Source organism: Triturus cristatus, chromosome 5_1 (genome assembly GCF_964204655.1).
Source record: "Triturus cristatus chromosome 5_1, aTriCri1.1, whole genome shotgun sequence".
Classification (NCBI taxonomy): domain Eukaryota; kingdom Metazoa; phylum Chordata; class Amphibia; order Caudata; family Salamandridae; genus Triturus; species Triturus cristatus.
The window spans coordinates 368,610,158-368,635,029 of record NC_140587.1 but is presented as its reverse complement, the minus strand read 5'-3'; the positions used below and the strand labels follow the sequence as shown (position 1 = coordinate 368,635,029).

General features: G+C 41.2%; 1 protein-coding gene across 1 annotated transcript in view; it reads left to right on the top strand.

Moving 5' to 3' along the window:
- LOC146830898 (fibrocystin-L-like) overlaps positions 1 to 24,872 on the top strand; it is a 1,500,901-nt gene that overhangs the window by 175,650 nt on the left and 1,300,379 nt on the right. The window contains exons 6-7 of the mRNA XM_085605087.1: positions 15,809 to 15,866; positions 24,536 to 24,620. Of these exons, the coding sequence (XP_085461213.1) occupies positions 15,809 to 15,866; positions 24,536 to 24,620 (143 nt within the window). The remainder of the gene's footprint in view (positions 1 to 15,808; positions 15,867 to 24,535; positions 24,621 to 24,872) is intronic.

Here is a 24,872-nt window from a genome sequence, read left to right as displayed (position 1 = left end):
GTGAACATAATGCTCTGGTACCCTCGAGATGCGAGTAAGCTGTATGCCATGATGCTTACCAGTGGACGGGAAATTCAACATAACGCTCCTGCTGTAAAGACGCCGGTCATGAGCTAGTAAGCCTGCACGTCTCAAGGCGTATAAGTGCGTGATGAAATAACGGGCATGAACATAAAGAAAGGGCTATGCACATCATATGCAAAGCGGCCTAAGAACCGCCATTATTAAATGAGAAACGTGCTAATAATCAAAAGACTGAAACTAGAAATAAAAGCCAGAGCCCAGAGATTAAGTGGAAAATACCAAAACAGGTATCAAACGAGATAATAACCCATACCAGTGAACATAAAAAGGTGAAAAAAGAAGAAATAGAAAAAGAACTGCGTGAAACTAAATAGGATAAAGTGAAACCCAATAAAATTGAGAGGTGACATAATACAAATTATGGTTGATGTTTGCAAAGACATTAAAAAAAAACTACTCTAATACAAACACAGAAAACCTGTCTCAATTATGCAACCAATGCGCAACGGAAACAATCAGAAATGTTCAAAAGAGATTCAAGTTTAAAGTTCAACAATAGTATTAAAGAAAGCAAGCAAGTTCAAATTTATCATTTAACCCTTTAGGGAGCAAAGTTTGTATGTACCAAATCCAATATGATTCACGCTGAGAGAGAACTTTAGACATATCTCTGTCCAGGCGCGATTCAACCATTTACAAGACACAGAACTTGTGCTGAGCTATGGAGTGATTCTTTTCAAACCAATGTTGTGCTAATGGAGAACTCATTGTCTTAGTCCGTATTCTACTCTTGTGCTCAGTGATTCGAGTACGAAGTACCCTCTCTGTTTTGCCCACATAATGCAAATCACAAGGACACTTTATGAGATAAATACCATGATGACTGTTACAATTTGCGTTAAAATACAACAAGATTTTTTTACCGGTCCAGGGGTGCGATACATCCCTGCCTGTGGTTACATTATTACAATGGGAGCAGTTCATACATTTCGACATGCCTTTAAAGACGGCTTTAACATTCGCTGTGGTTTGGTTAAGAATTTCCTTTAAATTACTGGATCTTTTATATGCGAATAGTGGGGGCTCAGCAAAAATACCTTTAAAATCAGGTTCAGATTGGAGCAAATCCCATCTTTGTAAGATACTCTTTTTAACAAGATCAGATTTTGTAGAGAATTTGGAGACAAATACTTCACATGTGGGACCAGGTGGCTTAACCTTCTTTTTCAATAGGTCATCCCGACTAACACTAAACGATCTTTTTTCAGCCTCATTTACAACCTGTGCAGGATAACCTCTCGCTAAAAACTTTACTTTCGAATCTTGAATGGTCTGCAAACTAGACTCAATATCAGAAGAAATCCGTCTGATCCTCAAGAACTGAGAAAAGGGCAAATGTTGTTTAAGAGACCATGGATGGAAACTGTGATATTGCAAGGCATTGTTTCGGTCAGTAGGTTTCTTATAAACCGTGGTCTCAATAAAGTTACCTGACAATTTCAACAAAACATCAAGATAAGCTATGCAGTGAGACTCAATCTGATAGGTGAATTGAATCCTGGGGTTAATACCATTGAGTCCTAAGATCTGTGATTCAAGGTAATTACGTGATCCATGCCAAATAATCAAAATGTCATCGATGAAACGTCGGTACAGAATGAACCTAGATGTCCACGGGGGTCAGCTAGGATATTCTCAGTTTCAAATTTGAGTATAAAGATATTTGCATAGCTGGGGCCTCCCGAAAAGCCCATCGATGTACCATTGGCTTGAAGAAAAAACTGATCTTTCCACTGAAAGTAACTATGAAATAGGCAAAAATGAAGAAGTTCAATTAAAAACACCTTGTGAACCCTAATAGGGTCATGCCTCAGTAATGCCCATTCAATGGCATCAATGCCTTCATTGTGAGGGATGGAAGTGTACAATGACACAACGTCAATTGTACACAACCACATTTCTGACAGTTTGGGAACCCTCGTGTCACGAAGGACATTCAGCAAATGTGTGGTGTCTTGTAAATAAGACGGACTTGATTGTACAATCGGCTGGAGGAAAACGTCGAGATAACGGCCCAAAGGATCATGTAAAGACCCACATCCGGAGACAATTGGTCTCAACGGGGGATCAGAAACATTTTTGTGTATCTTGGGAAGCATGTAAAGTCCTGGTCTGCGAGGAAAGCGTGTGAATAAAAAATCTCTGGTCTTGTTGGTAATCCATTTTATTTCAACAGCATGCAAAAGAATGGAGTCAAGCAAAGTGGAAAAAGCAACTGTGGGATCTTCGGCTAGCGGAATGTATGTGGTGGAGTCCTGAAGCATCAAAGAAACTTTTTGCTCATAATGAGTACGGTCCATTACAACTAGTGCCCCTCCTTTATCAGCTTTAGTGAAATGTAAGGTGTTGTTACCTTGTAAAGATTTCAATGCCATTTTCTCACTTCTTGAAAGATTAGAGGATACCCTCTTAGAGGATGACATTTTGACAAAATCTTGTTTCACTAGAGTTTCAAACAGGTCAATAGTTTTGTGTGAAATTGGAGAGACAAAGGAGCTCTTTAGTTTAAATTCTAGGTATTCATCTCCCTTAACAGAGTCAGGTGTCTTAGCTTCAGTGGAAAAAAAATATTGCAAACGTAGCTTTCTGGTGAATTTATATAAGGTAACGGAAGAGTCTAAACTTCTAGCCTGATGTGTTGGAACAAATGAATAACCTTTGTTCAAAACAGAGATTTGTTTTTGAGTTAATGGTTTAGAAGAGATATTACCCACTAATGTGTCTTTTTTGCGGCGCGTTGATCCTGTTTTTGTGAAATCTGTGACCTCTACGGGTTTGACTTGTGGTACTGTTGCTTGCGTGGGAGGTTGATTTGAGGCTGGGCTTGTCTCTAAAAAAGAAACTTTAGATGTACTAGGACCAGCAGTGGCAGAATCGCTAACTAAAGATTGGAGTGTAGTGGGAGCAGGCGGTCGAGAAAATTGGGTGTCGGTGACTGATGCTAAACTTTCTTCAGATGAAGTTGTGCCTTGTTTTTGCCAACTCCGTTTTTGAGCGTAAACTTCCGCCCAAGAATAGACCTCATCCAATTTGTAGTCAATTGTATTTCGACGAAATTTTCTGAGTTTTCGCTCATGAATCTCTTTCGCATAAATGTCGAGCTTATGGTTAATTTCGTCCAGAGTGGTTGACCAAACATCAGCTTCCATGTGAGATACTAAATTTGCCTGAAGATCTTTGATTTCGGATTCTAAGTCCATTAAAACTTGAGACAGCTCCTCGACTATTAATAAAATCAAATCTAGAGAACACTTATTTAAAATTGCATACCATTTTTCCATACATTTTTTATTCATTTTAAACAACATGGGCTTGATTGCTAAACGTAGACCCCTAGGAATGCGACTGGCTTTATGATACTGTATGAGAGTCGTAGCGTGCTGACGTTGATTGATTTCCCTGCGCATCAGGTACTCTAAATTGATGTAGCATTTTTCAGGTTTGTTGTATATGCGTTGTGGAGTTCAAACTCCTTCCATTGCTTGCCTTTGCTTTTCATTTTTCCATGTCAGTGTCCTTTAAAAATCTTTGCATGCTATGGGTCAGTCTTGCCTCCTTTTCCCTCCCTTATCTCCTCCATTTCTCCAACAGATCTGGGACTAAGTACTGTCTCATTATTCTATGGCTCTTTATCTGTTCCTTGGGAGACTATTTTTATTCTTGGTTTTCTCTTCTTTTACTGTTTGCCTGTGTTAAGCTTCAGTGCCATAGCTGCTTACATTTTCATATAGCATTCCTCACTCCCATCTCCTCCGAATGCCACATTTGTGTTAGTGCTGCCTCCTGTGCCTCTCGCTTATTTGCTCGTTTCTTATTATTTTACTCTTTTCACAAAATTTCGATATTGATTGTCAATTGGGCTTTTTATGGTAAGAATTTAGGTTTTGGGTTTCCCTTTAAGGGGGATTGGGCTTGTTTTTCTAACTGGAGGGGCAGACATGCTCCAATCATGATCTGCTTTGGGGGCATTCAAACTGCGGCACAGAGACGCAGAATGGTAGCTGATTCCAGCACACATGGCCGCAGAGCAAGTACGCACAGGAACAATGCAGATGTAGTTCGTTTCAGTGTTCTAAGTTTTCTTTGGAAGGCTCGCAGTTAACTTGACCCAGTTGCAGGTAGTGACCCGGTTACAGGAAGTGATATGTGATATGACGAGGTCTGGACGAGCATGATCATTCTTGGCTACATGAAGAGGTGGGTCTTTTTCTACATCCTTCCTGTCAATTTCAAACCCTTTAATCTCCCCGGCAACACTTACTCCAGGTCCTGGTGGGCTACGTGTGACTCAGTTGCTCTAGCAGGTGGTGCTGAGTGAAGGCAGCCAACACAGCCTCGGGGATCTACACACCAGTTCATCCCACAACCCGCTGGTCTACAAGTCCAACGTGTGTGTGTTGGCGATGGGCAGAGCCACAGACAGTAAGCGCCACACAGCTCACAGACTTTAATGCAGCAGCTCCCAGGCAGGCTGTTCCAGAGTCAAAAGCGGGCAGTGGTCAGGGGAGGACATTGCCACTGCTGGTCTAGAGTGGTGAGGGTCTGCTTACCTGAGAGATGCGGCTTACTCTGCTAAACTGCGACAGCCCTGCTGCCAACCAGCCCAGTGCAGGCCTCATCCCATGCACAGCAGCACCCTGCCTTGCCTGAGATTGTATCCCTGGCCCTCTCTCCCCGAACAAATGTGAACAGGTGTTGCATGGACTGTTGCCCCTTGATAATTTCACCACATGCTGGGACGGCCCATATACGATGAGTGGAGTGACTCTTTAAAATATGGATACTTCTGGGTTCACATGACAAGCATTGGAACATAGCTGGTGAACATGGTGGGCACCTTTCAATCCATTGCCATCGGCCCCTAAAACCTTTCCTTCTCTAATACCTCTCATTTGGGCTCTGCACATTTCCTGCATTCAATTGGGGATCATTACTGCTGCGAAGTGAGTTGAGGGAGGCTACTTATTTTTTATTTGTGTACAGTGACTACACCAATGTCTTTGGTTCATGTAGCTTATTTTGCTTCAGTTGCGACAGTTCATGCGACTACAGTCCTGGAACTGCATTGTGATGCAGGAATAAGCGATCTGTACAAACTGTTGACATGAACATATAAAGGTCCTTTTATCTATCTGTGCATTACTTAAAAGGATGTGGGGGGGCAGTAACGGGAATGACTGCACTCTTTCTACGTTTCTGTCCAAATTAATATGCAGAAGAGGAGCCTGCCACTTTGTTTACTGCCAATGTTTTATCAGGGATGGGTGAGGGCCTTGTTACACTGTGGAAGACCGTAGCGACCCCCCCCCCCCACCCTCCCTCAGCGCCTTGAGACCCTCACGGGTAAGTAGTGCGCTTTATAAGTACAATGATTGATTGATTGATTGATTGATTGATTGATTGATTGGAATGAAAGCCTGGCCAGCTCTTGGACTTGGCACCCACGCGAGCATGGCTTGTGAAGCTTGACATATGTGTAGCCACATCCAGCTAAGATTCGGTGTTGCAGTCTGTGCTGTTTCTACTGGATTATTTCTCTTCCTTTTATGGGCAGACATTGTCTGACTTCTGTTTCACTGTGCCTCCCTTTTTTCCTGTCCTTCTTTGCTTGCAAATTTCTCTCATTAACTGATGTTAGACCTACGCCGTCAGTGAGTTAGGATAAAAAAGTTTTATTAGTCCATGGAGAGTTTTCGATTACAGTTGGCTGCATTGCCTCTAGCCGTCAGTAAACAATCATCAATAAAACAACTACATTTGGTTTTGGTTTGTTTGCAGGCACAAAAGAGGTAGTGATGGATTTCGCACACACATCTCTCTTTTCCACAATGTAATCTTATATTGCCACTAAGCAGCAATGTCATAATTTTGCTTTTAATATCACTACTTTCTGAGGCAATATTACATCCTAGATTGTTCATGGGAATACAGTATATCGTTTTGACTTTGCGAAGATTAAAGTGCTCTCTCTCTTTTTCCCAGCGGACCTGACTGATTTTATGCAATCTCTGTTGGTCTGACCAGAATGTTTTTGGCAGGTATATTAACACAAATAACACAGTTATGCTGCTGTTGCAGGCATAACTGTCTCCCCCAACCCAACCTATCAACCACCAGTTTGTTATTAACATCTAAAACATGTTTAGCTATCCTTGCAAAGACGGTGACGTAGGGCTTGCAACACTGACTGCTTCACCCCAACTGGTTGTTTCTAACTGTCAGACTATTTTATAAGTAACCAAATCAGTCACAGCCTCCTCAGCCCTTTCTGAACAAAACGTGCTCAGCTGACAGGAGGTTTATATTAAAAATGGAAATGTATTTACCGTCATTTATTTAGTCAGCGTGTGAACGCTTTACAGCTTTCCTTTGTTTTTTTGTGTTATATCTCTGCCCAACCAAACCTATCAGCCACCAGTCTTCCAGTAACATTTAACACATGCTTAACTATCTTTACAAAAACTATAACATGTATCCTCTAACACTGGCTGCTTCACTATAGCCATAAGCATCAAACTATTTTTATAAGTAACTAAAAGCCCTACCAGCCCTTTCACACCAAAATGCGCTCCAGCAATGGGAGTTTTCAATTCATTTTTGTATTAAAATTACTTTTTTTTTAATAAACTTTATAGAAATATTCATAGTAATTGTACTTTTAAATGAAAGCATGCTAGGCAGCATATGATGCATTATTGTTTATATTTTTAATGTTTTTATTGATGATCATTGTATTGCAATTTTCATACTTTGAGTCAGGGAGTAAAAGCTTTGAAGTTTTACTTTGGTTTGCGTGTGTTCATTATGTCGCAGTGTAAGGAGTTTTAAATGTTGATACTTTTTAAAATATACTGTTTACACTAGATATTTGAGCGCAGCTTTTAAAAAAATGTCAGTATTGCAATTACATTTTGATATTAAGTCAGCGTGTTAAAGCTTTAACCCCTTCTGTGCTCATGACGGAATGGTGCCGTCATGAGCACAAGTGCTTGTGTGCTCTTGACTGAACCATGAGAACACTTGCACAAAATCCCTCCCCTGTAAACAGCAGAGGGGTTTTTATTTTTTTACCATGGGAGGTGGGGAAGAGGTTCCCCAACCTCCTGAGGCATATTTTTTTGTTTTCGTTGCATTAACGATTGTGCTCATGGCGCGCAGACGTCATTACACCGAAAACAAAACTGAAACTTAGTTTCAGTTTCACATTTTCAGTGCTCGTGGGGCTAGTCCAACCTCCGAGCACCGAAACATATGGGAAAGGAGAATCCCTAGTGGAACCCTGCTTGGGGATCGCACCAGGAGGGATCCACCCACTAGGCACCAGGGAGGGGGGAGCGGACCCTAGGGCACGGGCCTTTGATCCCCCCATTAAATGATGGCATCATCAGTCTTTCTGCCCCTCTGTTGGGCAGATGGGGGCAGAAAGCACCCTAGACACCAGTGATTATTTTGTTATAGGCCAGGGGTGGGGGCTTCCCAGAATGGGCATGCCAATGCCCCCACCCTTTCCCCCCAAAAAGGCAAAAGTCTTTCTGCCACCCACAGGAGGGAGATGGGGCAATAGGCTCTGATCTGCCCTCTGAGCGGGGGGCATTAAGCCCACTAGGCACCAGGGATGTTTTTCTTGAACATAGGGGAAGGTGCTGCCCAGAATCCCAATGCCCCCACACCAAAGAAATGTGCCATTGTCTTTTCTGCCTCCCTCCAAACTTTAAGGGTGGGGGCTGCCCAGAATGGGCATGTCAATGCCCCACCCCTAAACAATGCCACAGTCTTTCTGCCCCCCCAGGGAGCAGTTGGGAGCAGTAGCCCCTGATCTGCCTCCCAAGGGGCAGAAAGTCCACTAGGCACCAGGAATTATTCAATACATAGGGGTGGGTGGCTTCCCAGAATGGGCCTGCCAATGCCCCCACCCCACCCCCAAAATATTTCCACAGCCTTTCCGCCCCCCAAGAAGGCAGATGGAGGCAATAGCCCCTAATCTGCCCACAGTGGCAGAAAGCCAACTAGTCACAAGGGATTCTTTTATTTCAAAGTTCAGGGGTGGGGGCTACCCAGAATGGGCATGCCAATACCCCACCCCACAAACAAGACTTGCCACAGCCTTTCTGCCCCCCAGGAGGCTGATGGGGCAATAGCCTCAGATCTGCCCCCGGGGGGCAGAGAGACCACTAGGTGCTAGGGATTAGTGGGTTTATTTATACGTAGGGGTGGGGGCTTCCCAGAATGCACCTACCAATGCCCCCACACCCCCTAAAAATAGCCACATTCTTTCTGCCCCCCTTGGGGTATATAAGGGCAATAGCCCCCAACCCCCCCACTCCGACCCCCGGGCAGCAGAAAGCCCACTAGGCACTGACCATTTTTGCAATGTGCCTAACTGAGGATTTGGGGCCCTAGGACAACCGGCACTTAGGGAAACCTAGCAAACCTGTACATTTTTTAAAACTAGACACCAAGGGAAATCCAGGAGGGGGAGACTTGTGTGCCTCTCACCAGGTTCCGTTACCCAGAATCCCTTGCAAACCTCAAACATAGTGAAAAAAAAACAAATTTTCTTCACATTTCTCTGATAGATAGTTCTGGAAACTAAGGAGAGCAATAAACATCCACCAACCCAGCATTTCCTCAAGTCTCCCGATAAAAATGGTACCTCACTTGTGTGGGTAGGCCCTGTGCCAGCGACAGGATACAGCCCAAAACGCAACGGGGAGACATCACATTTTTCCAGTGAAAATGGATCCTTTTTTGGCAATGTGGCCTAGGCCTACCCACACAAGTGAGGTAGCGTTTTTATCGGAAGACTATGGGCAACACAGAATGTTAGAACAAGTGTTAATACCAATTGACTTTCTTTGCATTTCTGCCTTCCAAATGTGGGACAATTTGTAAAAAAGAAGTCATTTTGAAAAACGACTTCTAATTCACATGCTTGTATGGGTACCCACAATTTTGGAGATGTGCAAATAAGCCTATCTTCTAAACTCTATATCTTGTTCCCATTTCGGAAATATGTAAGTTTCCTTGGTACCTATTTTTCACTCTTGATATTTTGCCAAATGAATTGCTATATACCCAGTGCACAATTAAAAACCATTGCAAGATGCAGATCAGTTATTGGCCTGGGGTTACTCGTGTTCTTGATGAACCTACAATTTCTAGATATCCCCACAACCAGAAGGGCCCAGCAAATGTAACGGTATATTGCTTTAAAAAATCTGTCATACTTAGAAGAAGTTAACGGTGAAAATATTGGCACAAATGGCTGTCTTTCAACTCAATTTCAATATTTTTTATTTTCAACTGTTAGTTTCTATAAAAATACCTTGGCGGATCTACACAAATGCCCCCCTTGCTGAATTCAGAATTTTGTCTAGATTTCAGAAATGTTTCACTTTCCGGGATCCAGTATTGCTTTTATACCCATTTCTACCACTAACTGGAAGGAGGTTAAAAACCCCCAAAATAGCAAAAATAGGCTATGTCCCAGTACAATGCGAAAGCAATGTAAAAAATGTTGGTTTTCTGACAAAGGTCTGCTCGTCTCTGAAAGCTTAGGGGATGGTAATTTCAGCACCACAAACTGTTTGTTGATACCATTTGCAGAGGAAAAAACAGACCCTTTTTTCTGCAGCACTTTGTTCCCATTTTTTCAACAACAAAAAACAAAATTTAGCTCTATTTCGGCTAATTTCTAAGTCCACTCCAGGGGAATCCACAAGACCTGGGTACCTTTAGATTCCTCAAGATGTTGGAAGAAAAGGACGCAAATTTGGAGTGGATACCTTATGTGGAAAAAATGTTACAGGGCCTACGTGGAACTACCCTAAATAGACAAAAAAAGGCTTAGCATGGGGGGTAGGGGGGATGCCTAAGCAGCAAAAGGGTTAAAGTTTTGTCTTGTTTATTTTTTGGAAAATTATGGTACATCTTGGTGCATTTGGTGAGGAATTAGCGCTCTTACATAATGTTATCGCTTGTTTACAATGCAATACAGCTCTCCCTGTCACCTCTTGCCCACACACCCACTGCCCATTTCATCTCTCCCTCACACTCACACTCCCATTACCCCTCTCATCTTGCAAACCCACTGCCCCCCTGCTCCCTCCCTCACACTCCCTACCCCCTCTCTATACTTCCAGCTTACACATTCTACCGTCCTGTACCTCCTCCCGCTGTACACTGATAGAGCTCTTGCCTCCCTCACCCATCTCACAGCCACCCCTGCATGCCCCTCCCACTAGTCACCCTTACTCTCTCTCACCCTTCTCTCTTGCTCTCTCAGGGACTGTTTCTGCCTCTCTCATATGATTCACTTGAGGGCTTCAAGCACAGTTTCTTTCCCATGCCTTTTAAAGGTTTCCACCCCTCAAACTCATGCTCTCCTAGTATTCCTAGGCTGTCTTCTGCATATACAGGTGCTTCCTCTTTATGCATCAGTAGTCTGCTCTCCTCTTCTTTCTCTCTTTCTCACACACTTTCTGCTCGGCTGTTTCGTGTTCATTCACCACTTCCTGAAAGGACTACCTAAGCCTCTCTATGGTCCTTTATATCTATTCTATGTAGCTCACACCCCATCTATTCACCATACCACATAATTCCACTACACAAATACATTGCACACAATTCCACCACATAAACTCCCACACCTAACAGTTCCAATGCAAACCACATAATTCCACTCAGCACCACATACATCCACTACTCTCCAAACCAAAACACAAAGGTAAAATACATTGTAATTTACAGCCACAATAGCTTTAACTCTAGCAAATTAGAGACCTATTGCATTACAAATACTTGTCTTTTGTTGTCACTTGATTGATGTTTGTGTGCTGTATGAATACTTTACACATTGCTATTAAGTTAGGCCTGGCATTGTTTTGTGTCAAGCTACCCAGGGTTAAGCACAAGTTAATTTAATTACTTTTTGTGACTCACCCTTTCAGAATTTGTGGCTGTTGCTTGACCAGGTATAATACCGCAATCAGCCAGCAACCCAATTTCCCTCCATAATTCAGTGAGATTCTGCGGAGTTCCGTCAACAGGCGGACATATGCATGTTGCTCTGCATGGGCTGGAATTTTAATTTTAGAAAATGTACTCGAGCAGCAGCAAATCTACTCAAGAATCAGCCCTCTGACCGCGACCACAAGCGACCGATCTCATTGAAAAATGGTGCTGGAGGACACCAAATCTCGCTTGCATTACTGGAGCCTCATGGGAAGAAATTCTGCCACTGACTGATTTGTGGAATTTGGCCCTATCTGCGTGTTACAAGAGTGATGCAGAGTCATCAAATTCTGACAATTTCACAGGTGGAATGAAACATTCCACCAGCCCCTTAATTTCCCACATTGTGAGATTAAGGGACAGCACCTTCGTCTGGTAGATTAACGAGGCCTGAGGTGAATTCAACTCTATGGAGCCTTAGTATTTGATCCAAAAATGTATAGTAGCTCTACTGAAGCAGAGCTTCAGCATCAGCACTTACAAACTAAGCACTGCTGGTTGTTAAAGCTGAAGGAAAGATAAATGTATTTACTTGTCGACTGTTGTCTCAATGAATTGTGAAAAGGCACATCCCTTACCCATTTGGCCATCAGCAAATATTCTATATATAAAGAAGGTTTGTCTTCTGAGATAATCTTCTTTCCTCTATTAATGAGTGGATCTTTGGAATGGCTTTCGCTAATCAGTAGCCTAGTGGGTGGTTTGGAATTTGATATTTGCCCCAAAGACATTTGTGAGGATAGCTTTCATATATGGTAGGATGCAATGCTCTTAACACATCACATGATTTATTAAATAAAAAAGAAAATCTATTTTCCTTTGCTGTTGGGTTCTCCTTTTCTTTTTTTAGTGGACAATATTTTGTTTTAAATAACATTTTCCTGATGGAGACACTATAATTTTCTCTTGTTGTTTCATGTTTAACAATAGTTGACTTTCTTTATTGTTGAATTGTAAACATGCTTTTCCAGGTTTTTGGGGCATTTATAGGAGCTGTGAGTACTTGGGACAGATACAAAATGTGACTGAGCCACATGTGGAATACCAACAGCGTTGGTTAGTCAAGCAAGAGAGATATACACTACTGTAGGAAAGTGGCCTTTTTGTATAGTTCCTCCCCCCACGTTTTGCCCCAGTGCTCATGGTTATGACTCTGAAAGTGCACTGGGGGCTGCTGCCCAGGCCCCAGTGCCAGTGCCCCTTCCCTAAAACTGATATGTGTGAATTGGTAACCCCAATTGGGAAAATGAAAATACTTTAACCCCCTTATAAGTCCTGAGTATATGGTACCAGTGTTACCCAGGGCATGCGTGTTAAAGAGGTCATCAGGGCCTGAAGCACTGTTTGTGCCACCTTGAGTGACCCAATTAAACCACTGGCAGCAGTCCTGCGATTGCAGACTTCAGGATCAGTGTAAACTGCTCGAACTCGACTTTGTCCTCACCATGTGAGTCAAAGTCAATGCACTATTTTTAATATATGCCAGTCACCCTAAGGAAAGCCTTCTAAAGCCCAGAAGGCAATATATTAAAGGTGTTGACATGTAAGTGCAAGCTTATAAGTACCTATAGTGACCTTTACCTTCAAAGGGAACTATAAGTGATAGAAGGACCATAGGATAAAATGGTCTGGCACCCGAGCAAGCCCGAGGTTGACAGCTCCATTATGATTCTTGTTAGAAATGGGATTTCTGGTTGGCTAGGGCTTGCGCCTAAGCCAGGCAGAAACCACCACTCTAGTCAGGGCAAGGGAATTACACAATGAAGATAACCCCTGCTCACCCCCTTAGTAGCTTGGTACGAGCAGTCAGGCTTATCCCAGAGGCAATGTGTAAAGCGTTTGCGCAACACACACACCCAGCAGCAACACACTAGGCACACTACAAAAGAAACTCCACTAAAGGTTATATAAAATAGCCTTTGTATTATCATAAACACATTAGAAACATAATCACACATTTACACTGTGCCAACTAGCACTAGGCAATATTCACAGGGGGATTATATACAGGACAAGGCCAGTCGGGCTACGGTCAGAACCATCAGAATTCAGGTAGTAAATATAAAACACAACCAGTAACTACTGGCCCCATAATGACCTAAGCATTATCACATTAGCATTAGACACCATCCTAAAATATCATAACATGACATTAGGCATAGACACATTAGGCCCAAACCTCATTAGCATAAATACATTACGCATTAGGCCTCACCCGCATAAACACATTATGCAATAACCTCATTAGATACCACTTTACAAGGGACTGACAGGTGAATTAAATAGGCCAAACAGGCGTAGACCAATCTTACTATATTTACACAGAGAGCACATGCACTTTACACTGGACAGCAGGGCTAAAGTGCCCAGAGTCCTAAAACCACCAACTCCATTTCAGAAAAAAACTAGGAGAAATGCAAATAGTTTAGGGATGACCCTACAATAAGGGCCCAGTCCAAAAATACTGTATAAATATGTACATGATGAGTCATGACTCATCACCCCTAACACGAATCTTGTGTTCAAGACTCTTTGGTATGCACCGAGATATTTACCTTAGAGATTGCAGATCTGGTTTCCCCAGCCTTTCCTGAGCCCTGGCTCCCAGCCCACACTTTTTTCTTCCAAAACAGGACGGTGATCCCTGCCAGAAGGTGTGTACTCTCCCAGGAGTCAGAAACAATGGCCTGGGGGGGACGGAGGTCGCACCTTCCTCACTGACAGGCTGGCTATTGAAATTTCACATCAAAGATTGTGATCTTCAAATGCTGCATTGTCTGTGATATGCTACCAGGCTGCCAGGAGGAAGCAGCAATTCCCCTGCCCCAGGCACATTTGCCCCAAGGCAAGCAGAAAATTAGGTATTCAGAGGTGTACACCCGAGAAGGCTAGCCATACCTATGGGGTGGGCTACATGGTCTGCACAGCTAAGAAAGACTTCTGCCATTTTTAAAAGTGGTAGAATAGTGGTTAGAGGGTAGGAATGTTGGCCAACGACACCGAAGGTGTTCACCTCATGGGGAGAATAGCCACTGGAGCTAGTACCTCATAGGCCACTTGCACCCACACCCTTAACACCCCTAAATTTAGGAATTAAGAGCTAGCCCTGACCCCAGACCCTCAGTTCTGATGTGACTTGCAACAAGGACAAAAGAAGAGACCCGTGACTGTGATAACAGGAACTGCACAACCCAAAGATATGATACTCTGTACCTGTGAAAACCTTTCTGGAACTGCATGAAAGCCGTTCATCCAGGACCAAATTTCAGTTCCCCCAAACAGAGGGACACCTTTGAGAGCCAAAGTCATGCATCAGACTCCCCTGGACTAGTGTAGTCAACTGCAACCACAGGTAAAAGAAGTGCACCTAGTTTGAAGAATTGCTGGCCATTGGGCCCTTTGAGGGATGGCGCAGAAGTAGATGGTGCAGTGCATTGTGGGAAATGTAGTCCTGAACTCCACAAAGTTTCAGGTGGCTACTGTGTTTCCCCAGGACCTCCGGAAGTCAAAATCACTTTCTGCTGTACTTGCCGCTGCCAAAGCTTCTTGCTCGTTGGTCTGGCAACCACCCCATTTACTCAATGCTGCACCTCCAGGGAACACTTCAAAACCTTCATCTGATGTCAACTATGTCTTGCTGTCATCTTTTTGCACCCTGTTCCCCACCAGCACTATGAAAGCAGTAAAACCAGCTCTCCTGCGGCTCCGGCTTCAGCGCCAAGGACAGCCACGACAACTCTGCACCTGGGCTTTACGAGCCAGGTAAAATTGAACTGACTGTTGTGGCTTGGTCATGGGACCCACATCACCTTTTGTCTCCTCTGGCTCCACACAACTCGACCTGCAAGTGACCGATTACCACTACCACTTTTTTCCATTGACCTCAATGCAAAAGTTATGCAGTATTGAATTGCTGTGATTTGTGTTTGGTTCTAAATTCTCACACTCCAGTTACATGTATCTGATCATGTTCATTTTGGTGTCTAAATTAATATAGAAATCTACTTTATTTTTTATAAATTGGCTGCAGATCTCTTTAAAGTTGTGTCAAACACTTATCAACCATGCTGGCCCTCTGAAATGCTTAAAACATGTTCCTCTAGGAAAGCCTGACTGATCTTTGCCACTCTACCGGGCCTGAGCTAAGGATTTTTTTTTTTAATCCAAGGACCATCTTTGGGGGTTCGTGAGAGTATTGTATAGTGAAGCCTAACCAGTGTCACTACATAATACTCCACCTTCCCACACCTGCTATTAACAAATTGTATGCAGCAGGCACCTTCTCCTGTTGCTGAAAACTTCCAGGTTGTGCTGTTTGTTAACGGATCATATTTTCAAAGGGTTGCAATGAAATTTCTTCTCTCATTTTCAGAGAAATAAATGCTGTCACTGCTTCTAAAACATAATATTTAATGTGTGGTAGAAATGACTGGGAATGAATGCACATTTTGGTGAAGTAATTTTGTCGGCTATGGCTATTTGAGAGTTTTTACACAGTCCACACGATCCAAATAACATTAAAACATATTAATTGTGTGTGAATATGTAACATCAAAATGGACAATATAGGTTCTGTAGAGTCGGCAAAAAATGTTATGTTGAAAGTTTTATTTTGTTTATGGCAAATCACAAAGTGCATAATGTTTAATTCTACTGAAAGATAAAATTCTGGAGTCATTCCCATTGAAATCAAACACTCTTTGTATTGTAGGCTCGTCCAGACTATACTCCATCAATAACCAGCATCGCACCTTTATCGGGATTACCAGGTAGGACTCCTTGAATACATGCACTGATCACTCTTTTCAGCTCTTTCCAGTTTCTCTAATCACAAGTTTAGAGCATGTTTTAAAATGTCATACCGTGTAGCGTGTATCGGAAGGAAAGCATCAATAGGCCCAAAACTAGAAAAGTTTTTCTCGTTTTTACACATATCGAAAACGTTACCTTTTATAAGCCTGGCGAAAAAGGCAGAAATGATCACGTGTTTTGGAATGTCCATGCTAAAAAGACGCTCATCATTGATGTATCCTTTTCAAATGAATAGAACTCTCTAGAGTTCAGGTTGTACGGTGCAGTGTATGGTTGCCTCTCTCTGTGATGTTCGGATGGAACTGCTGTAGGAATTTCTATGAAATTATTTATTTACTTTTCAGTATACCTCTTTGAGACCTCGCTATAGTTTTTTCAAACTTCCTGTAGTTCAGTGAGATATGAGTGTAACTTAAAAGCCACAAGAGCTTACAATTCGTAGCCTCTGTGGTTCACGTTGTGAGTGATCTTCTTCTGAGGCTCCCATCTCTCACCTGAACCAGGTCCTAAATATTAAGCCCTCATGTTGGCAGGCACCTGGATAGGTTTGTGCACCACTCCTCCCAGAAGCGACAAGTAGTTGATGCTAAGGTGTTCTGAGGCACAGTGTCGGAAGGCACGAGGGGCGCTCGTGAGAGGTTGAATCAGAGTGCCCAGGACTCTGCCTGTCTTTTATCTGCTGCTCCAAGCTTTTGAAATTGTTTATTGGATTTATAGTTAATGTAGGAGCTTTGTATCCACTTTGGCTGATCAGGGGGTGAAAGTTCACATAAGTTCATGACTTGCCAGCGGGGCAAAGGTCATGTGGTATCACTCCTGTAATATCAAGCTCTCAGATGTGAAATGGCTCTGTTGCTTCAGTTCAAATAGTTTTATTGAAAGAAAAACAAGGTGTCAAAGAAAATTATACAATATTAAGCATACACCAATACATTCCAGATATACTACATAAGAAGTATGAAGAATTGGACTATTAACACATAGCTGAAACAAACAAGAGAAAAATAAATGAAACATTAAGGCCATTTAAGTACATACATAAAAAATTATGGCACTATTAGGGAAATCAAGGTGATTTGAGAACTTCCTGTTGAGAAGGATTAGGTAGAGAGAAATGTTTGGCGCTGATGTCAATATATGTTGTGACCGGCAACCATAAGTCAATGCGTTTCGTGGCCAATTGAGGGGGATATACAAAAGCAGTATCTAATGACAAACAGTAAACCACCAAGCCTTGTAGGAGATTATCGTAAAGTCGTTCCAGTTAATGGTAATCTGTTGAAAAGCTATCGCTAATAATAAATCAATAATTTTAACGTTGAGAGAAAAATTATCCCAAATGGAAGAGAGACTACCTAGAAAAATGTGAGCAAAAGAAAAAGAAAATGTAGTGTTAAAAGTGAAGTTAATTTGAGACCATACTTGCTTCCAGAAATTATGAACTTGCGAGCATGTAAATAACTTATGAAAAAGGTCAGCATTGGGGGAAGAACAAGTCCAGCATAAATCTGGGATGGTTGAGAATATTTTACATAATGTAGCTGGCGTAAATAAAAGCCTGTTATAAATAAAGAATAGTGTTTGCGTAGTATTTTCTGCTCTAGAGGATTTACGTATTTTGGTCCATATGTCTTTCCACCTTGATAATGGTCAAGAAGTATTAAAGTCGTGTTACCAAGCCACTTCAGTTTTAGTCTTCTGTCTATCGATATCGGCGCCATGCAAATGATGATAAATAGTAGAGGCTTTGGGTTTGGTCATTAATAAGGTATGAAGTCTTGAGGATGGTTCTGGATTAGTAGAGGCATCTTGTGTAGTGAGGCAATGGGATAGAGATTCCAAAACAGTTTTCTTGAGTATATTATATTTATGGATAAAGGAGGTCGGTGGAGTGAAAGCCTGCTTAAGTGTAGCAAAGGGTAAGAATTCTGAATCCGAAAATAACTGGCGGATCCATACTAAGCCTTTATTTATCCAGTTCTTCCATTAAAAAGGTTTGTTATTGATCAGTAAGTTCTTGTTATGCCAAATTGTAGAATTCAAAAAGGAATGCTCACTGATGCAGGTGGAGTGAGAAGATGTATCAAGTAGTTTGGAGGAGTGTTTTATTATGGGAGTAGAGATGGATAATGGTTTGCGAGAAAAAGAGAGATATTCACGGAAAGAGTAAGGGAATAGAAAAAGGCGCTCTATTAAAGTCCAGAGAGGACAATCATCCATAGAGTCAAGCAACCAAGAAGAAGCCTGGCGTAATAAGAAAGCTTTCTGATAAGCCTGGAAATCCGGAAAGTTAACTCCACCTTCAGACTTAGGGTGAATTAACTTTAGAAGAGACATTCAAGGTTTCTTCTTACCCCACAAGAAAGTGGATAAAATGGAATTAACTTTCTTAAATAATTTAGTTGTAATTGGAACAGGAATGTTGGAAATAGTATATAGAACAATGGGCGATAGCATCATCTTTATGGTATCTGAGCAAACCCACCAAGACAAGTAGAGGGGATGCCATTTAGAAGTCAAATCAGAATTCTTTTGAATACATTTGTTCATACATAATGCTACCGTATTGGAGATTGAGGACGTAAAATATAGACCTAGATATTTAATATAGTTTGGGCTCCATTTGAACTGAGAGGCTTGAAATTCTGAGCTAAAAGTATGTGTCATTGACGGTAATATTTTGCATTTATCATTATTTAATTTCTATCCAGATATAAGGGAATAAGACTTCACTTCTGCTAAAAAAGCCGGGATTGAGTCTTCTGGTCTAGATAAAAAGAGCGAAAAGTCATCAGCATAGGCTGCAAGTTTGATATGAACATTTAACGTTTGAAAATCATAAATAGTAGGGTTTTGACGTAACTTGGAGAAAAATGGTTATAGGGCTAGGTTGAATAAGAAGAGGGAAAGGGGACAGCCTTGACGCACACCTCTGCCTAAACTATAGAAAGGGGAAATTAGGCCATTGGCGCAAACTGCAGCGCATGGGTTTGAATAAAGGAGAGATAATAGGGTTATAAAGTTAGGGCCAAAGCCAAACCATTTAAGAGTGTAGAAAGATACTTCCACTCAACTCTATCAAAAGCCTTTTCGGCATCTAACGCAATTGCTGCCAAAAAGTGGATCAAATGTGAAGATTTGGATAAAACATCAAAAAAGAGCTGTGTGTTGTCTGTGATGACACGTCCCTTGACAAAGCCAGATTGTTCTTTTCCCAACAACTTTGGTAGATAAGAATCTAGACGTAAGGCTAAAGCTTTAGAAAAAATGTTGTAGTCAATATTGACCAATGAAATAGGTCTATTATTTTTACAGTATTTTGGGTCCTTACCTTCTTTGGTGATAAGATATATATGGGCCTCCGAAAAAGAACCAGAGGAACTAGTGGAGGAATGGAAAGAATTAATAAGTGAATGTAATTTGGGTATCAAAAATTTAGAGAAATGAACAGACAATTCGACGGTGAAGCCGTCCGGGCCAAGTGCCTTATCTTTTATAAGCTTTCGGAGAGCTTCCAAAAGTTCATTCTGGGTGAGATCAGACTCTAAGGGAGATAGATACGGAGGAGTCTGTTGGGGTTTTGGATGGTTGAGAAGAATTGTAATAAAGAATGGTCCGTAGTTGGGTTTCTGAAGAATATAAAGATTTATAGAAAAGAGAGAATTTGTTTAAGATTTCGGCGTCTTTGAATTTTAAGACAGCATGTTCATCAAAGACGGACTCAATATTTAATTTGTTGTGGCGAGACATTAAGTAGTTGCCTAAATTTTTCCTTGCAATAATTTTACCACCATAAAATTTCGCACTGGATTTCAGCAAGTAAAGTGAAGCATCATCTGTGGACTTCTTATTAAATTGCATCTTCGCACTAGTAAGGGATTTTAAGCAATCCTCCGATTTAGATGTGTAATAAGAGTCTTCCAGATTCTTAATGTGTTGGAGGAGGTCCGTGAGAGTCTTATGTGCAAATTTTCATTTCTTTGCTACATAACTGATAATAAAATCCCTTGCTGAGGCTTTGAAAGCGTCCCAGATAGTCAAAAGAGATATGGACTCTGTGTGGTTCCTCTCAAAGTAATCAATAAAGAAGGACGTAAAGGATGCATTAAACTGTGGATCTAAAAGAAGTGCATTATTGAAGCGCCATCTTCTGGGAGCGTTGTTTCTGGGCAATACATCAAAGCCTATTGAGACGGGCGCATGTTCCGATAGGAGAATAGGACCGATTTCTGCATATGTGAGGGATTGTGAAATGTTGTGGGAGACAAAGATATTGTCAATTCCTGATTGGATATGATGGGCTGGGGAATAGAAAGAGTATTCTCTAATGGTTGGGTTACAAAGGCGCCAGGCATCTAGCAATTTATGTTGAGTAATGGTGTGAGTGAACGATTTATGTGATTTATTGGGGACAAAAGGTACTTTAGAATTCCTGTCAATAAAAGGGTCAAACACTTGGTTGCAATCTCCTGCCAGTACAAAATAATCTTCGATGCAATTAGAAATATGCCTGGCTTAAGCAGGCCAGAAGGAAACATCTCCACTGGCAGGTGCAGAAACATTAAGAAGAGAAACTGGAACATCTTTTAGTAACAACTTAACAATGAGCCATCTCTCCTCAGCATCAGATTCCTGTGATAACAACGTAATTGGGAGAGATTTGCGGCACAATATCACAACACCGTTTCGTTTACCATCCCCAGGAGAAAAATAAACCTCACCCACCGAACCTCTTTTCAATTTGAATGATTCAATATCGGTGCGTTTCTTGTAGAAAAACAATATCAGCATTTAACTTGGCCAAGTGGGTCAAAACCCTTTGTCTCTTTATAGGAGAGTTTAGACCCCTAATATTCCATGAAGTTAATTTAAGTGACATAAATTGTTAAAAATAATAGAAAAAGCAATATGAAACAATAGTCCAAATCAATAAGTTTAAAGAATGTAATTTTGAAAATCGATAAGATAGATAAAAATAGGATATTGAAGTCAGAACGGAAAAAAAGGAGAAATATCAAAAGACAACTGCCAGAAATAACACTCCAATGAATTAGGACAGTGGAAAAGGCCAAAAAGTGCCGGTAATACAAAGATCGAAAGAAGGAGAAAAGTAAATATATGGTAGTAGAAAAAGAAGAAGAAATAGGAATGAATAAAAGAGAGGAGAGGATATAAATATCTTGAGAAGAACAGTAAATAAAAGAAACATGTGATAAAAGAGGAAAAGACAACTCCCTCAAGGCCCTAAGAGGAAATGAAAAAGCACTGTGAAGATATTGAAGAGATAGAAAAAAAAAGCACTGAAATGTGTTAGGATAGAGAGATTTGTAGTAAAAAGGAGTTGCAAAAGAATAATATTAATAAAGACACCTGAAAGTACATAAACGAGAATAAACAAAACAGAACAAAGAACAAAAGACAAAACAAGTAACATACCTACATAAAGGGAACATGGATGTGGGGGTGGGTAGAACCACAAGGAGCAGACGAACCGTCTAAAGGAGACTGGACTAGACCAGGGGGGAAACACGCCATGACGAGGACAAAACTGTAGAAGCAAATAAATATAAAGTTACCACAATTCTGTAATGAACAATGAACAAATATTTGAAAAACAAACTAACTTGAGCTCAAAACAACATGACCAGTATGCAATTGTGTGACTATTAACAATGAATTTAGGAAAACCAAAACTACAACGAAGAAAAAAAAAAGGTAAGAAACACTTTGAAAGTATTATCAGTTTCCTGTGCTTAAAGGAACAGCATGAAAACAAATGTGAAAGTCAAGAACATCAAGTGAAATGTGAAGAGGAAGGTCTCGAATCCATAAGATCAGTCTTGGGTGAATTGATGAAGCTTTGAAGACGTAGTGGATCTTCATAAGAAGTTGTATTGTTGTTGTAAGTAACTTTGAATAGACATGGGTGGTAGAGGCCATATCTAGCTCCCATGGTATGTAAATCAGATCTCATGTTGAGGAAGGCTTTACGTCTGGCAGCTGTAGCCCTTGAATAATCCTGCGCGAAAAACAAAGTTGAACCAGACCAGGAAATCTTCTGGATGGCTTTAGCGGCTGAAAGAACTTTTAGTAGATCAGTATACTCAAGAAAATAAAGGATGACTCCTCTTGGACGTTGCGAAGAAGCGCTGTTGGTGGAAATTCGTCCTAGCCGGTGGGCACGTTGGATGTTCAGCTCAGGGGCATCTGGTAGGTGAAGGATCTTATGGAGAAAAGTCTTGAAAAAACCAATGGGATCCGTACCTTCTGATCCTTCCACTAGGCCGTATAAACGTAGGTTATTCCTCCTATTGTGGTTTTCAAGATCTTCAATCTGCTTGTGGAGTGTAGAAACTTGTGATTGCAAGGATGGAATACTTGGAGATGTCAGCGAAAGATTACACAGTTTATTCCAGAGTATTAAGTTGCGAATCCAGTTGAGACCATTTATCTGATAAGACTTGAAAATTTGGAATTTGTTTCTTCAACAAAGGGTCTGAGAGCCCTTATCTCTTGTAGCAATAGCTCCATCGAGACTGGCAAAGAAGATTTGGGTGGCGAAGGGAGGTCTTTTTTCAAACGTTTTACATTAGTCTTCCCTAAAACTGCTGGCGCGGGGTCCATTGTTATGCTATGATCTTCTGATGGCAATAAACCAGAATCTTCCAGTTTAGAGAGTTCAGAGAAGAGTTTCGAATTTTTATTGAAAGAGCGTTTTGGTTTAGTTGTAGTATAAAGAGAGTACTTCGTCCTACCCATCAAAAAATTAAGTAAGAACAATAAAGTATTGAGCAAACAGGCCAGAGAGCAACTGTACGGCCCAAAGTAAAAGAAGTTGAAGAAATGATCAGTGAAAAAGGGTTTTGAAATTTAAGGAGAAACTTCAATAGAAGAAGTTTACATGCTGCAGGAAGAGTTCGGTTTGTTACGCTGTTGGGTTAGTTGAATGTATAAACAAGCGCAGTCAATTATTGTAGTACACTTCACAAATGAATATAACTTTTGATGCTCCTTTTGCAAAAGTTCAATTAGGTTATAAAAGTGAATAAATAATGAGTCTATGCGGGAGAAGTCACTAAGTAAGTGATGAGACCATGTCAGAGTAAATGTCGTTAAAGAAGTTAGGCTCCACAGAATGGCAATTGCATTCCCAACATTTCAGAGTACTGTCTGATTGACATGAAAAATGAGGCGCAGGATTACAGGAGGGCTGTGCTTCAGGAAGAGGAGTTTGTAATTAACTCATTTATGCGCAAAACAAAGGAATGCGGCAGTTGGTCTTGTCAGAAGAAAGGCTAGCGGCTGTGACGCGAATTGCACATGCAAATCGGCGGCCGCAATAAGAATGAGGCATTCAACAGCAAAATGAGCCTCCTCACTGTCGCTAATTGAAACATTCAGGGCCCCCATATAGTGGAAAGCATAACAGCGAGGGCAAATAGGACGTCAAAGATCAGTCTGTATAGGCGCTAACCGCAAAAATCAGCAAGTCCGCTTGTGAGGGGTAAAGAGGCATTCATAACACGGTCCACGCACCTAAGATGAGAATGGCTCCGTGGAGCGACGTTAATGGTTAAATAAAACCTCCTTACTGTGAAATGGAGAAGCGCCCGAGGTCTCCAAGCAAAGGGCAACAATTCATGATGGCATTCCTCTGGTCGTTTTCGCGCTGGTAGTGCGCTGGTAGTGCAGGTGACACGTTGTTTCCCGACCGGTCCATGGAGCCTCACGAAGACGCCGCCATGCTCGTTGGGCGCTAAGCCACGCTCCCCGGCCCTGTTGCTTCAGGGAGTTGATTACAACAAAGCATCCATAAACGCCAGGGAGTCAAAGTATCACATATGCAAAAGCCTGTGTGGAGGCTGTGCTGCAGTTAGCATTGCCAGAGAGGGTAATTCATTTTACTACCCTCCCTCTGTGCACTATCACAATGCATCAGCTTCATAAAGCTAACCTTATGATTTATGAATCATCACTTCTACAATTTCTGATTGCAATCATGCTTGTATTACCATCTGAAGGTTTAAGAATGGAACCTCTAAAGGAAACTCCGTAGTGAAGGAGTGTAACGAAATGCATTTTTGGACAGCCAATTTCAACCTGCAGGGCAATGTCTAGTTTTCTCTTGTTTTAAAGGAACCTGTTTACGAAATACAGAACTCGAGCTTACCATATTTGTTTTTTGTATTGTTGAATTTGTTGTCTCTGTTATGTCCATGTCCTGTCCAACAATGTAGTTTGTGGCGTTGAGTATTTTGAAACTTGATTCATACTAATGCTGTGTTCTTCTGTGAAGTTTTGTATGTTGATTTTTTTACTTTAGAAAACCGATAGGTATTTGACTACAAAATTTATGAAAACATATTTTCACAAACAAATGAAAAAAGTGAAAGACAAAATCAATACAATTATGATATACAGTCACATCAAGTGTCATATGTGATCATGTGAATTGAAGACTAACTGACATCAGTATTGGCATGTGTGTTGCTTTGTGCTTGCTAAATTTGGCCTAGCCTTACTGATTAAAGGCCAAAAACCCTCTCTAGTTGAAGTTATAACTGTTTAGCACATTTCTCATGTTGAAATGTATATTTGTATGGTGACCTTTATTCAATGTATTCAGGTTCAATGATCACCATCAGTGGAATCATCTTTACGGATGTCTACGTCAGTAATACCGCTGTCAGTTCAAATGTTCGAATTTTGAGGTAATTCTTATAAACGATATTGATGTGTTCTTTAAATAACTAAATATATGTTAGCAAATATGGACACGTGTAAATTTTGTACTTGTATGCTTTCATATATAATATTCCATTGTATGTAATTAATTATATCTGTTATAGTCTAAAAAAAATCTAAAATCTGAATAAGTAATCTATGGAACCCACAGTTGCCCCACGTTGTGGTATACTGCTTTCTATAACACAATTACAACAACCCTAGGCAATAAGGGTGGT